The sequence below is a fragment of the Eutrigla gurnardus genome (assembly GCF_963514095.1).
Source record: "Eutrigla gurnardus genome assembly, chromosome: 9".
Classification (NCBI taxonomy): domain Eukaryota; kingdom Metazoa; phylum Chordata; class Actinopteri; order Perciformes; family Triglidae; genus Eutrigla; species Eutrigla gurnardus.
Window position 1 is genome coordinate 28,208,892 of NC_139923.1, and position 16,320 is coordinate 28,225,211.

Sequence of the window (16,320 nt, forward strand, 5' to 3'; positions counted from 1 at the left end):
TAAAGCAGGAATTATGGAAAGTGACACCTTGAGAGCAAAAAAGCCTGAACTCACGATAAAGTCACCACATTGTTCATTTGATCTAAAATTACTGTTTTACTCGCATGAAAGACCTTAAATTCAATCCCGTCTTCATCCAAGGCTAGTCTCATTCTGGCGTACCTCGACCTCACACTCTTTTTTACTTCCTGCACGAGGAACACATGTTCCCTCGGCTGCATCTCATTGGTCAAAAGTTCTCTGGCTCTGATTGGCAGGAAGCGGTGAGATAAACAATGCTTGTTTGCGATGTACGGGTCAACGTTGGTTTTTACGATCAGCGATTCGACGTAGAGAAAAAGATCCCCAACATGTCTGGACTAGCTTCACCCCACACAATAAAAACCCATAAAAAACAATGTATGTATGTCCGTACGTCCTGGCGCTTAAAAATAGTACTTAGCATCGTGTAGCATCTTACGCTAGCTATCTTTGTTGTATCCTTCCTTACAGCAGCGACACATTATATCGTTGTTTTGACAAACATACTTATTGGAAGTCGCTTTGGACAAAACTGTCCGTAAATGTCCTAAACGTAAAATGTAAAAATGTAAATGTAATGTCCCAGCATGGCGACACATTGGTGTGTGGCTTCTACGATGCAGGTTAGCGTTAGCGCTTTGCTAAGCAAACAGCAAGGCTACTTTCAGTCAGACACTTTGGAAGAGAACAAAACCGAGGTTATAAGCAATGGGCAATGAGCAACAAATGAGAAACTTTTAAGGTACACGTTTTAGCTCACGTCGCTCGCCAAGCAGAGCATAGCTTATTCACGCGGAAGCTGCTTTTCGTCATGCAAAAAAGAGCGGGAAGAGGAATTCTTGATGGCGTTCACACGGCAACCGGGGAAACAAATGAGCCGTGTTTTCAAAAATGGAGCTTCGGCAATCGAAACTAATGTGGGAATTAATCGTCCTTGTGGAGTTTAGCGTCGTCCGGAGAGTTTTACGTCTTCGTGTCTTTGGTTCAATGATTCGTGTTTAAGACGAGCAGCTCAATGTGTGTGTGTGTGTGTGTGTGTGTGTGTGTGTGTGTGTGTGTGTGTGTGCACATTTAACCTTTTTCTCGTCTAAATGAGAGGTGCTTCGTGTCGGTGGACTGACTCGCAAGTGGAGAAAAAAAAAGATTTCCATAAAGACGTGTAAAGGTCTTTATTCAGTCATGTGTGCTTTTAGGAGTCCCACAGGGTCGGTTTGTTTACAGGTTACACTTCTATGTGCTGGTTTTTTACTTTCAGAGGGAAAAGCAAAGCAGCAGAATTCAGTGTTTTTTTTAAATGGGCTGGTTAAATCTGAGATTTTATTTTCTTTCTAGTGAAGAACAACGTCCGAAATACACAATCAGGAATCACTTTATTAAGTCTGTTGATTTCACCAAAATTCACCAAAAAAATCACCAACAAAAAATTACATTACACCACTTTGTATCAACATACTTACAGAAACTATTGCTGCTACTTCCTTACATATACATAGTAGACTCTTATAGGATATTTTATTTATTGTCCTTTGTATTTCTGGGACATGTGAAGAAATAGACAACAAACCTGAGTTGAGTTAAAATTCAGTTTTTTTTTGTAATACAATTTATTTTATTCAATCTGTTCACCTGAATTTTTTTTGTCAAATGTCTTCCTTCAATATTCTGAAGGTTTTAGAGTTCATATATCATTCACAGACTGATTTATATGACATTTTATTCCTTAAAAAAATAATGATGTTTAATATAAGTAATCAACAAGGGAAGTTTCATGGCAATATTTAGTGATTTTTAAAATCCTTTTCAATGTTAGTGTCTCTTCTTAATATCAATATGTCGTTTTTTATTTGTAGCAGTTTGAAACATGTAGTTGATGTTTTAAACTTTAGTAAAAATAAACAAAAAGGCTCCAGAACTACTTGGTTAGGTTTCATTAAAAAAACAAAAAAAATCACAAAACAAACTTTTTGTTCTGCTTCTATATATTATTTATTTTTATGGTTTAAGTTTTACTGATATTCATTTTTTGCGTGACTTGTTTTAATGCAGGGCTTTAATTGAGTGTTTCTATGTCGCAGTCGTGCTTCTTTTACTTGAGTAGCCTAAAGAATCAGAATCTGAATTCTCATTCGTGATCACTGAAATCTCCCAGAAAAACAGAAATCCTTCTCCAACACAAAAGACACTAAACGTTCGGCTGCACGAGGATCGGAAAGTTACGTTAAAAATGTGCTCTGAAATTATGGCTGGATGGAAATGTTAAAAGCTTTTGTTAAATGCCAAACAATGCCAAAAAAAAGGGAATAATAGAATGGAGGTAAAACAATGTGTTCTCTATTTGCTCCCCTCGAGCGTTATAACAGCATATAACCTTTTACTAAATGCCTTTGTATATAAGTTTGATGGAGACCAAATGAAAAAAAACGCTCTATATACTTTTAATGCAGATGCTCTTTTAGAGATTCTCTGTTTGTTATAATGACGATAATAACGGCAATTGTAGGTGTTGCACTCTGTTCGTCTCCCTTCTTTACTGTTCCAAAACAGGCCATTCAGGAGCCGCACCGCCTTTTAATATTATTTATTATTTTATTTTTGGAGAAGCATTGTGCAAAAGACAGAAAGTCACCACTTGCATTTATTTTTGCTGTATTTCACGGCTGACGGGGTGGGGGGGGGGGGGGGGGGGGCAATTTGAAAGTTTTTCCAAAGTAAGTCCATTTTGTGATTGGAGGGGGGGAGGGGTAGTAGTGCCAGAAGAATGCAGTTAAAAGCACAAAACAAGCCGTTTCACCCTGGAAAGAGAAAAAATAGACGCTGTCCACTTTGCTTTGGGCTGTAAAATACACAGAAGGATGAAAACATTATCTTTAATAAGCAAAAAGTGCATCAAAACAATCAGCTGCATGGACTCGCCGGCCCTTCACTACTTCATGGGTTGATGCTAAAAGCTGAGGCGAGGGTCCTGCAGCCTGATTCTCAGAAAATAGCACAAGAACAAACCGGAGGATGGTAGTGCACACGCGTGCTGTCTTGAATTACTACACACACACACACACACACACACACACACACACACACACACACACACGTCCACATCTTTGAAGTGCCCGGTTTAATCAGGTACAGTTGAAAAGGAAAATGCCATTAGATTTTTAAAGTGGATAATTTCACATCCTTTCCCTTCATTCATTTCTTCATTTCTCTTTTCAAACTGGCCTTTTATGCCCACTACATGTGCTTTTATGGAAAATTACAACATTCAAATGAGACTCTCTCTCTCTCTCTCTCTCTCTCTCTCTCTCTCTCTAATTGCACAAAGAACCATTAGCACTCTTCCAAGTCCGATGCACCGTGAAGATGTTTCTTTTTCTTTCTTTTTATAATGCCATTCTCCGTGCGTAAGAACATGACTCATAAGAAAGAAAGAGGGTAATCATGATTTAATTATGTGTCATTATGGGGGAGGGGGGGATGAGGGGGGGCAAAATGCAGATCACCGTGGGTTCACTGGTGCTTACCTGCTGTTATAAACAAAATCAATTCAATTAAATAGACTAAACAAACGATTAAATACACTGTACAGTGGCCAAAGGGCTGTTGGTGTTTTTTTTGGGTGTTTTTTCTCCAATTTAGTCAAATGGCAATTATAATGTTCAAAGTTTTCTGGAACATTCTTTTTCTGAAAAAAACACAAAATTTAAACTAAATGTAATTCATCACAGTCGCCCTGCTTCAAAATTGTTCTACAAATTGTTCTCTGTAAGAATGTTACACAGGGGATGCATTTTATTTCAGTTACGTGTGGGTTAGAAGCACATATATAGTTATTTCAGATGACTGTAGAAGAAGTGGTGTGATTTCTGTCATATTGAACCAATGTCAATATGAATTTCTCTATAGACTACGGTAACCAGCGTGCATAGCTGTACTTTGATGCCATGAGAATGTCAATCATCAACATATTACTGAACAGAGGTGTCAAAAGTACAGACGCTGTATTAAAAGTACAGATACTTGTGTGCAAAAAGACTCTGGTTGAAGTACTGAACTCAAGTAAAATTGTAAAAGTACAGGCTCTGAAATGTTCTCAAATTATAAAGTATAAAGTATCCCTATGAAGGATATTTCTACTGGCATCATATTAATAAGAAAAACAAATTAGATCATTCCCCTCAAATGCATTAAAACTGCATTAAAATCTAGGGACTAAAAGAAAAAAAATGTCATAAAAATAAATACTCAAGTAAAGTACAGATACCTGAAAATTCTACTCAAGTACACCTCTGTTAATGTATATAACTGTTTTTTTAAGCATCACAAAAATCCATTTGATTACTGGTCGACTGCTACAGGCTGCGATACCACCTTCCGCCTGAGGAGGTTGTGGTGGCGCTGTTTAAAAACAACTCCTCTTCAGTCCTCCTGTCTTCTTCTTCGACCCCTCCTCCTCCTTCTTCTTCTGCGTTTGCCTTCATGGCTCACACACTCACAACAAACATAGCTGCTCTCAGAAACACACTGTTTTCAGTCTGTTGTGTATTTTTTGGACAAACGCAATGTTTTAACGGTCACTTTTTCGCGGCGCGCGCGACATTAAAACGACAGTTCCGGCGCTAAATGCGTACGGTTTGAAGTTAGCTACCGGTTAGCTAGCTAACTTGTCAAGACAAAAACTACAACTGCTGTCGCTAACACAAGCGGCTAAACTTGGAAGAGGACGCAGGAAAGCTGCGGAAAGGATTTTAACCAACAACAAGTGAGTAACTGCTAAATGTGGAGTATTGAAATGGACGTTAGCTGCTCGTTATTAGCGAGCTGGCTTAGCTTGTGACCCGGTTAAGCCTTGTGACGTCATGACTCAACGTTGCTGTGACATGTCGGTTCCTAAAATCTGGGCTCGACGCAAGCGCAAGAGGGATGTGTGCGGAGTTTTAACGAAGGAAGCCTGCTATCGCGTTGCATTCTGGGAAATGTAGTTCTGTTTTAGAGACACCTGTGGGTCACTACGTCATCAGTTACAAACATCGAATTCACTTACACATTTGTATTGACAAACTCTTGTATTGACGACATTAAGGTGCGCTAACATAAATACATAATGAGTTTATTAACAACTTTACTGCGTTGCTAGCGCATTCGTCTAGGTAGAATATTTTCCCGGTTGCTAGCCCGTTCGTCCAGGTAGAATACTTTCCCGATCAGCATCGTTTTTTTTGTGCTGAGGAGAATCGCAACAGTCTTGGTTGGCCTCTAGGGGGTGATCGACAACGCCAGCAGTCACCGAGTCTCGACTCTCATTCGTTAAGCCTAGCGAAAAGATTTGTCCCAGAAGATTCGTCCGACAATTATCCCGACCAAACATGATTGCGATCCACTATAGATCACGATAATCATCAAAATATGCTTAAAAATTGCAAAACAAACTATGTATACCTATAAACAAACTTTGTAAACTTTTTAAAGGAATCGTAATTATTTGATTGGCTGGTAGATTTGGGAACAGCTGCAAAAAATACATTTCCATCCCCGTAGCTCGATCCAAACTCCAAACAGGGACTAAAAGTCAGGATTTCTTCTTCTCACAAGTACACTTATATAAAAGTACCACTTTCAGTATTCCCTTGCTGTCCTCTCTGGTTTGCATGAATAAAGGTTTGGTTGTAAGATTTTATAGGTCACTTTAAGTTTCTTAACATGTGTAGAAACTGGAAAAAAAGTTGTTGTTGTTTTACTGAGACTTATAGGAATGTATTAACTGTGTTTCAACCAGTTAATTGATTTCTCGACTGCTCATTTGAGACAAAAACTGAGTGTTTAACTTATTTTTCTTCCTATAGAAACTTGATGTAGTCGTTTCAGCGCCGGTCTAACTGCCTAACCGCTGAGGGGGTTTGAGATCATTCTCTAATTGGCGGCGATGGACGAGGACACCCCGACCCTCAAGCCCAGACGGATCCAGAATCAAAACGTGGTCCATCGCCTCGAGAGGCGCCGGATCTGTTCAGGCCGACCCGGAGCCCAGTGGTACCGAGTCCGGTGCTTCCACCAGAACCTCTTCCCCAACTTCACCGTGGTCAACGTGGAGAAGCCACCATGCTTCCTCCGCAAGTTCTCCCCGGACGGACGCTGTTTCATCGCCTTCTCCTCCGACCAGACGTCTCTGGAGGTAGGAACCCCGGATTCAGACTCTCTAGTCAGACCAGACCTGATTCACCTCATTAGTGTGGTGTTTTCAAGGTTTGAAATGTGCTTGAATTTGGAATAAAGTGCTTGTAATGTGTGTTCTATGTGATGACATATATGATAAGAAACAGAAAACAGCATTTTCTGACATTTCTTTATGAAAAATGACTTTTGATGATGAACAGATGATGAAAATAGTTGGTGATTATATTTCTGTGGATCTGTTAGTGGAATTAGTTTTCCTTTCATTTGTGGTCCTTCTGTAAAAAGCTGTCTCCAAACATCATGTTGGTTGTTTAGAGGACAATAACATCTCATTTAATGTGATGAACAAGTGACATAATAAGTAGACTGAATACTGACCATTGGATTGATACAAATATGGAGTTTACCACAGCTGGAAGGTGCTGGAAAAGCATGGAAATACACCTGGAAATGCTTGAAAAGTGCTTGAATTTGACTTGGGAACCCTGAAGACTATCCCCCCCCCCACAGATATATGAATATCAAGGCTGCCAGGCGGCTCAGGATCTGCTGAGAGGCCAAGAGGGGGAGACTCTCCTCACGGCCAACGACCAGCGTTCGCTCAACATCCGCGGCCGCCTATTCGAGCGCTTCTTCTCTCTGCTGCACGTCACCAATGTGGCGTCGAACGGAGAACACCTCAACCGTGAGTGCAGCCTCTTCACCGACGACTGCCGCTACGTCATCGTGGGCTCGGCCGTGTACGTCCCCGAGGAGCCGCCACCGTACTTCTTTGAGGTTGGTACAGATGTGAAAGGAAACGAAAAAAAATCCTGAAAACTACAAATAACTTCCATATTCACGGTTCATACAGGTGCTGAGAATCCTTGAAACACTTGAATTTTATTGTGGTGTGTTCAAGGTTTGTGCTTGGATGTAGACTAAAGGTCTATAAATGTGTGTTGTATGTGATGACATCTATGATAGAACAGAGAAAAGAAGATCTCCATATCTGAGGGACTGAAAACAGCATTTTGTGACATTTCTTTATGAAAAATGCCTTTTGATGATGAACAGATGATGAAAATAGTTGGTGATTATATTTCTGTGGATCTGTTAGTGGAATTAGTTTTCCTTTCATTTGTGGTCCTTCTGTAAAAAGCTGTCTCCAAACATCATGTTGGTTGTTTAGAGGACAATAACATCTCATTTAATGTGATGAACAAGTGACATAATAAGTAGACTGAATACTGACCATTGGATTGATACAAATATGGAGTTTACCACAGCTGGAAGGGGCTGGAAAAGCATGGAAATGCACCTGGAAATGCTTGGAAAGTGCTTGAATGTGACTCTGGAGAAGGTAGAGGAACCCTGTATGTATTTCATCTCCTAACCAGGTGTACCGGAACAACGAGTCCGTGACCCCCAACCCTCGGTCCCCTCTAGAAGACTACTCCCTCCACATCATCGACCTCCACACCGGCCGGCTCTGTGACACCCGGTCCTTCAAGTGTGACAAGATTATCCTGTCCCACAACCAGGGCCTCTACCTCTACAGGAACATCCTGGCCGTGCTGTCGGTCCAGCAGCAGACCATCCACGTGTTTCAGGTCAGCGCATTAACCTTTTTTTTTTAAAGACATGTTATTTAATTCTCTAGTTTGGGGATCTACTGCTGCTGGAACACAGTTATGTAATATTATCTTTGTTTTTATCTCCCAGGTCACTCCTGAGGGAACGTTTCTGGACGTGAGGACGATCGGCCGGTTCTGTTACGAGGACGACCTCCTGACCCTGTCGGCGGTCTACACCGAGGCTCAGGCCGAGAGCCAGCCGGGTTTCCCTCGCCTTTACACCGACAAGACCATCAACTCCCTGAAGCACAGGCTGCTGGTCTACCTGTGGAGGAGGGCCGAGCAGGACGGCAGCGCCACCGCCAAGAGGAGGTACACCACCTTACCTGCTCACTCACTCACTTACGTGTTGATCTCGTTCAGGTTTTTTTTGGAGCTGACGGGTCCTTAAGTGTGTCTGAGCTTCCACCAAAACGTCCCAGAGGAACTAAACTCTAAACTAGGAACTAGAACTTCCTGTTTGGTTTCCGTCCTGTCTAAAGAGTCTGATGCAATGAACGAAAACGAGAATCACAGAGCGTGAAACGTCGACCACGCAGCTTCCTCTCTGTCTCTTTTTATCTTTTACACAATGCTAATAAACGCTAACAACTGCCAGACCCCCCCCCCTATATATATATATATATATATATATATATATATGTATATATGTTTGTGTGTATATATATATAATGTATATCATTTATGAATGAATTACGAGTTGGCACACTGCTGCAGCAGCTGATCTCTTGTCCATGGAGCACCGTTTCCACATGGTGCTGATGTTGGAGCTCGTTTCCCGTCGTCTCTCTGTTTGTCTTCAGGTTCTTCCAGTTCTTTGATCAGCTGAGGAGGTTGAGGATGTGGAAGATGCAGCTGCTGGACGAACACCACCTCTTCATTAAATACACCAGCGAAGACGTGGTCACACTCCGAGTGACCGACCCGTCACAGGTGGAGACACACACACACACACACACACACACACACACACACACACACACACACACACACACACACACCTGGATTCCTGCCTGTGTTGTCCTCGTTACTCCTCGTCTCTTTTGTTGCTGCGCTGCATAACAGGGATTCTTCTCTCCAGACTCCAAGGACACGTTTCTCTTGCAGATTCTCTTCAGTCCTGTGATTCATAAATAACGACAAAACAAAAAATCTAGAGTACATCTAATTAATGTTTTTATTTACAGGGAAAAATCTCAGCTCTCTAAAGAATGTTTATTATAAACATAAATAGAAGCCGAAGCCTGGATGAGATATGTTTTTAAATCACGATCCACAATTAAAACTCGGTGTCGACCCGAAAGCCGATTGATCAACTTATTAAAACAACTTATTGTTTGACAGACAAACATTTGCCCCTCCCCCCCCCCCCCCCAAACAGCCATCGTTCTTCGTGGTCTACAACATGGTGTCCACGGAGGTGCTGGCCGTCTTCGAGAACACCTCCGATCAGCTGCTGGAGCTGTTTGAGAATTTCTGCGACCTGTTCAGGAACGCGACGCTGCACAGCCAGGCGGTCCAGTTCCCCTGCTCCGCCTCCTCCAACAACTACGCCCGCCAGGTCCAGAGAAGGTACGGGGGAGGCATGATTCGGATATCATCCAATCCAAACATAATTGTGTTGGCAACTGCAACGTCAAAGTACGACGGCGTATTAGAACCACTGTAGGAAAAAAACAAACAAAACGGAGCCGAAAAAAAGTCAAATTTGCGAGTTTATTACGATGCTAACAACTGGCATTGATGCTAGCTAACGTCCCATAAATGTACATGTTTGTTTGTAATGACTCATCCCAACGCCTTGTTTACTCCCTCTATGAGAACAATTGAAAGCTACACCCATAAGATGACAGTTTGGCCTCATAAAAGCAATAATAAGCATCAACATCATCACCCTAAGGACCTTAACGAGGCGATGTCACACGTTGGGATGGATTAATTAGAAAAATAAATGTTCGTACATTCATGGGAAGTTAGCTAGCATAGATGCCGGTTGTTAGCATCGGAATAAAGCTGCAAATGTGCGACTTTATAAACTTGTCTTTCTCTAAATATTGTACCCCTCTCTCGGCTCTGTTTTTTTTTTTTTTTTTAATACAGTGGCCCTAATACGCCGTCGTATCAGTGGGTCTTTGCTGAATGGGGGGGGGGATTGCAGCCAAATGTCATAGAGGATTTGAAGAAGATGGTTAGGAAGGAGGAGTGGATCAGCAGCGATGGCCCTGCAGGCGGAGGAGGAAGGAGGTTTAGGAGTTAATCTGGACATTAAGGAGGAGCTGGAGATTGATTTTGGCCGTGGAAGGTAGCGGAGGGAGGACGGGAGGAGATAAAGGATGGTTGGAGTGAGGCGACGGCTTTAGAATTGGACTTTTAGAGTGGGGATGTTGGGGAGGAGGAGGAGAGGGCGCGTTCCCAGGGCGACGGATAGAAGCCGGACATAAAGAGAGACCTGAAGGTCTGCAGGGATTTGGTGGGACGGCGTTGGCGGTTTCCTATCGTTTCCAACGCAAGCATGTTGATGTCCCCTTCAGGTTCAAGGACACCATCGTGAACGCCAAGTACGGCGGGCACACGGAGGCGGTGCGGCGGCTGCTGGGTCAGCTGCCCATCAGTGCCCAGTCCTACAGCAGCAGTCCCTACCTCGACCTCTCGCTCTTCAGCTACGACGACAAGTGGGTGTCGGTGATGGAGCGGCCCAAGACCTGCGGAGACCACCCCATCAGGTACTGCCTCCACCCTCAACCAATCAGCAGTTTATTGAGTGATGGAACTAGGGACATGGGGTCTTTTTTTTTTAACTTGCATTTCATTAAAGCTATGGTCTACGATTTGGAATAAAAAAAAAAATAGAAATTGACCAATGAGAGCCATTGCTCCAGAAAGCTCCCATTAGCTCGTACCCTCCATCCAATCCCCTCATCTCCCCTGCTCCTCGTCATCCCGCCTCGTCCAATCGTGGAACACTAAGGGGAGGGGTTTGGTTGGGGGCGGGATGCTTTTTCCAAATCCTTCTCAGAATGTAGACTATCGCTTTAAATGCCGATAACTTTGAAAACACGTTTTATTCTCGTCAGATAATCCTCACTTCCTGTTACAAATACAAAATGCGTGTTTTCCTGACACAAATGTGAATAATAAATCAGTGAAAAGACATTAAAAAACATTCCCTAAAAAAACTAAAGTTTCTTATCTCACAATACAAATGTAAAACCAGCATTTATTCCGATGATTAATCACATTATTATTATTATTATTATTCGGGCCAAGATAATCGTGACGTAGCTTTCCTACAACGTCTACCTACGAAGAATGTCGTGGTCCTATTTTCTCTCGGCCTCCAGGTTTTATGCGCGGGACTCCGGCCTGCTGAAGTTTAAGATCCAGGCCGGCCTGCTGGGACGGCCGGTGAACCACGCCGTGCGGCGCCTCGTCGCCTTCACCTTCCACCCCTTCGAGCCCTTCGCCATCTCCGTGCAGCGCACCAACGCCGAGTACGTGGTCAACTTCCACATGAGGCATGTCTGTGCGTGACCGTTACCCGGGGCAACGCGACAAACCTCCATCGGGAGGCAGGAAACAGTTTGTCCTGTTGGCCTCCTCCCTCCATCCTCCATCACAGCGGTCTGTCCACCTCCACCAATCCTTCTCCTCGGCGAGGAGGCAGCGGCTCTTTTTATTTTTTCCTTCTGGGTTGCAGAACAAAGAGGGAGCTGTGGGGAGGAGAGGCTGGAGGAGGTGTGAATGGAGGTGGAGGGGTGGGTGATTGATGTGTGACGGAGGTGGGGGAGCCGGACATCTTAGAAGGAACCAAAAGGTGTTTTTCTTTTTCCTGCCGTGCACTGAAGCCTCACATTCATGTCAGAATTGCTTATCCCGCTGGTCCAAGACCAGCTGTCCAACAAACTTTTCTTTTTCCCTCACACAGATGAGGAAAGAGGTAATTTTATTATTATATATTATATTGTTTTTACACTTTCTTTTTTACATATTACCCACTTGTATATATTTTATGCCAATAAAATTGTCTAAATTTTGCTTTGTTGACTTCTTTCCTGAGCTTCATCGTGCATTTTCAGGTAGTTTTTAACGTGAAAGCTCGGTGTGGCAAAGAAATCGGCGTCCCGTAGAAAACGAAACCACGTGTCACACATACGGAGAGCAGGCGGCGGTGGAAGTGTGGTGGTGTTGGATTTGCATACTGATCCCTGGTCTGTTCTCCCCCGCGGGGGTGTATCAGATCATAACGCCGCCGGGTTACATCGTTCTCCATCTGTTTACGCTCAAATGTGTTTAAAAAAAAAAAAAAAAAAAAAAATCTACGAACTCTACTGCTGTCATGAATGCTCAGGTGATATCACAAAGAGAGAAAAAAGCAGCTGCAAGAGGTCATGGTGGTTGTGGAAAGCAGGTGCTGAGGGATTAAGTGTTCTCCAGCCTCTGGTTACACACACACACACACACACACACGTGTGTGTGAGAGAGACAGGGTTTAAGGTGGACGGAGGTGTTTACAGATGGAGAGATGATGAAGGGATGAAACAGCTGGTGAGAGACGAGGGGGGGAGGAGCGACCAAAACAAGACGGAGGGAGGCAGAGATGTGCGGATCGATTATTTCTTCTTTTTTAGATCCGATGTTGCAGATCGAGGCTTACGGAGGCCGCGTGATGTCATTGTCATATTGTGTTTGTGTACACTGGTGTGTGGCAGCACGCTGTGATAATCGACTAATTACAGGAAGCGCACCCAGCGGGGGGGGGGGGGGGCGTTTGAGTTCCTGTGTCTTCGTGTTTTTTTACCCAATCAAATCATCCTATGATCTACATCTTATCCTCATCCAAAGGAAGAAAGTCCTCAATGCAAAACAGCAGATCATCCATCTATCTATCTATCTATCTATCTATCTATCTATCTATCTATCTATCTATCTATCTATCTATCTACCCATCTACCCGATACCTCCGCGTACTCGCCACAATAACAATAAATGTCATATCTGTCTTATTCTTAAGAATCGGTTGGACCCACAGCCTTCTCCCTGACCTTGGTTGCTACGGAAACATAACCACTCTGCTTGGTAACCAAGTCTTTTCTAATTGCTGTTGTCTAGGCAACAGGACAACCAATGTGATCCAGAAAAGGCCACAGATCCTAAGTGTTTCCTGTTGCAGTGCTCGCCTCGTCGTGGAGACTCGGATCTCCACGTCTGGGCTTCGCTGTTTGCTTGTGTTTGTAGATGACACATTATTATTTAGTTCCGGGTCAAAGACAATGAACTACTTTCTCAGCAGGAACACCTCCAACCCTGAAATATTACTTTAAAAAATATAGATCCATTTCCTACCAATTTAAAGCGTCATCAGCAACGATCATATATTCATTAACTGGGAAGATACGGTATTTTAAATGTGACTCATTCCACAGCTAAATATGCTATATCGCACTTTAATCGTTTTTTATGTTCATCATTTTATACAAAACGAAACGTTAATATCTTTCTTCGATTTGAAAACTTCTTCAGCTTCAACAATCATTCAGCTCAGAAAATCTAATTACATTGAGAGAAGGAGCGGATATTGAGCTAACGGGGGAGTGTTGGGGGGGCGGGGGAGCCGGATGGGGGGGCGGAGCTTTAGGATTATAGTCGATCGAGTCTCGCTGAGATTCAGCAGGTTTAGATCCTCGTGTGACTTTCACCCACTCAGACCTGATGAAGCTCTTCGCAATGAGTAGATCTCTGAGGGATCTGAGACCGATCCACAACACGTTTTCAATGTAAGCCTGTTTTAGATTTTTCGACATTCCATACGATTACTTTTATTCATGACTTTTATTCACAACTTTTTTCAAAATTCTCTACGATGACTTTTTTTCGTGACTTTTTCATGACTTTTTTCGACATTTAGGATGACGTTTTTTCATGACTTATTTCACGACTTTTTTCATGACTTTTTTCGACATTTTATACGAATACTTTTTTCGCGACTTTTTTTTCAACATTCTATATTACTTTTTTCAACATTCTATATGACTTTTATTCATAACTTTTTTCATTACTTATTTTTTCATGACTTTATTTCATGACTTTTTTTGACATTCTATACGATATGATAATTTATTTACATGAAACGTGAACAAACATGAAAGACACCAGTTAATACATACCCCGCCTAAATAACAAAGAGGAAAGAATATTAGAAATATGTTTACTGTTCAATATCATCAACACCCAAATGACAGAATGTTTAGAACAGAACTACCCCTAATGTTACAACTTAATAGGCCGAACAAAGGAAATGTGTTTACTGCTAATATTACTGTTGAATATTGTTAACACAGAAATGTTCATTGTTTCCAACTTGAACTGGTGAAAACTAGACGAGACGGTGAAGGAAGGACGGGTAAATCGTATGGATACAAGCCGAGTGGCGGCAAAAAGGTCAGAAAAGACTCAATAATCCCCTGACATATTAGAAGCAGCCAGAATGGCCGGCCATGACTGAAGGGGCCTCGGCGTTATTACGAAGACGAAGACGGGTGCCATATTTCTTCTCTCTGCGTTTGCTTGTGTAAGTCGCCTCCTTTTATGTCATATAAATTTAGTTTGTAGTTTGTTATATTGTATACGAATAGATGCCGAGTATGTTAATAATCTTCGAGCTAAATGCTAGTTTGTATGTAAGGACGATCAGATAATTGGTGCTTTTATTCTGAAGGAATGGCAGAGGAATTTCACCTGAAATACAAGTAAACAACTAAATGAAAGTCGGTTTGTTGAGGTCTGAATATTCAGAGTAGGACGGCGTATTAGAGCCACTGTAGGAAAAAAAACGGAGCCGAGAGAGGGGGCAATATTCAGAGAAAAAATCGCAAATTTGCAAGTTTATATCAGCTACATATATATTATGTATAATATGCAACTTTATAAAGATAAGCATATAGCCGATATAAACAAGTTGCTTGGTTCCGCTAATAGCAGATGACAACAAGTGAAAGCTACTGCTAGCTTCTTAGCCCAACCGTTCCCAATCAATAAACACCCATAAGATGACAATTTGTCTTCATATGAATAAGCATCAACATCATCACCCTAAGGACCTTAACGAGGTGTTGTCACACGTTGTGATGTAGTAATTAGAAAAATAAATGCGTACATTCATGGAGGGTTAGCTAGCATAGATGCCGGTTGTTAGCATCGTGTTGTTGGGCTTTTTTTAAATTAAAAACTGACACTTCTACGTATCTTAGGAATTTGGAAGTAAGATTTTTAATGTAATTAGAAAGATTTTGTTTGTTTGTATGTGTGTGTGTTACGTTATGTCTATTTGTGAATAAAAAAATAGTAAAAAAAATCTTATATGCATTGATGGATACACAGTGGGAACTATTCCACACAATGGGAACCCACACACACACACACACACACACACCTCCATCTTGGCTGCCTTCATATCCCTCAACTGTTATTGTTATCGGCATCGCCGGCGTCGTTCATACAACACTATAACAGTGTCAACATTTCATTTCACACGGATTACCACCACGGCATCTGTAAGGCAAATATTAGATTGAAGGGTAGGGGTGTCCCCGACTGTGTGTGTGTGTGTGTGTGTGTGTGTGTGTGTGTGTGTGTGTGTGTGTGTGTGTGTGTGTGTGTGTGTGTGTGTGTGTGTGTGTGTGTGTGTGTGTGTGTGTGTGTGTGTGTGTGTGTGTGTGTACAGCTGTCTCCGACTTGGAAAGAGAGGGGAGGATGAGTCTTATGTGCACCTCGTCTTCAGGGCCGGCACCATGCAGAGACAAACACACAGCTGGACTGTGTGTGTGTGTGTGTGTGTATTCACTGCATATTACTTCTATCTGACTTCATTTATCTGTCACAGACACTCCCAGTTGGATGCCAACACACACACACACACACACACACACACACACACACACACACACACAAATCTCCATGCAACCCTTTAACGCACACTTGCACACACCTGACGGAGGGCCTGTTGGGGGGATTTCAGGTGGAAATCCGCAGGGAAGGCTTCGCAGCATGGCTGACCTAAAAATACAACGCACCAGGACGTCCTTTGTGGCGTAACGTTAGCAGAAAGATCTAGAAAAGAACGGTGAAGACACGTTAAGTGAATAAATGAGTGAAAACCTCTAACGTGTGTGTGCGTGTGTGTGTTTTAGACATGGTTGTGTTGTTTGCATTTGGAAGACAAACCCGAGGTCTGTGGTTTCTGTGTGCATTAACGAGACCTGGACCTGGACCAGGACCAGTGCACCAGGCTGGACACCAGCATTGTTAAGGTGATTCAACAGGTGATCAGAGTTCTCCACCTGCTGGACGGAAAGTAGAACTGCATCTTCCCCTTGGCCTACCTTCTTTATACTACAGCATAAAGGAAACGTAATTAAGTATATTCACCCAATCCTGGATTTACAGCCGGACGGATTTTTGATGGGTCATTGAACTCAGCGTTTGAGGAGTGATGCTGGATGGTTTAATGATGGTGAAC

General features: G+C 42.5%; 1 protein-coding gene across 1 annotated transcript; it reads left to right on the forward strand.

Moving 5' to 3' along the window:
* The first annotated feature begins 4,632 nt into the window (after positions 1–4,632).
* Positions 4,633–11,831, forward strand: det1 (DET1 partner of COP1 E3 ubiquitin ligase). The gene is made up of 9 exons (XM_084018495.1): positions 4,633–4,777; positions 5,859–6,187; positions 6,700–6,966; positions 7,569–7,781; positions 7,894–8,117; positions 8,609–8,738; positions 9,187–9,377; positions 10,337–10,528; positions 11,147–11,831. Exons 2-9 carry the CDS (start codon positions 5,939–5,941, stop codon positions 11,334–11,336), a joined length of 1,656 nt encoding a protein of 551 aa, XP_083874621.1. The 5' UTR covers positions 4,633–4,777; positions 5,859–5,938; the 3' UTR covers positions 11,337–11,831.
* The last annotated feature ends 4,489 nt before the right edge of the window (positions 11,832–16,320 follow it).

What these genes read in the sequence shown, in the direction of transcription:
- det1 (XM_084018495.1), top strand. Translation starts at nt 5,939, where the DNA reads ATGGACGAGGACACCCCGACCCTCAAGCCCAGACGGATCCAGAATCAA. An exon ending in CCGACCAGACGTCTCTGGAG is followed by an intron (nt 6,188 to 6,699) that starts GTAGGAACCCCG and finishes CCCCCCCCACAG; the next exon opens with ATATATGAATATCAAGGCTG. An exon ending in GAGTGACCGACCCGTCACAG is followed by an intron (nt 8,739 to 9,186) that starts GTGGAGACACAC and finishes CCCCCCAAACAG; the next exon opens with CCATCGTTCTTCGTGGTCTA.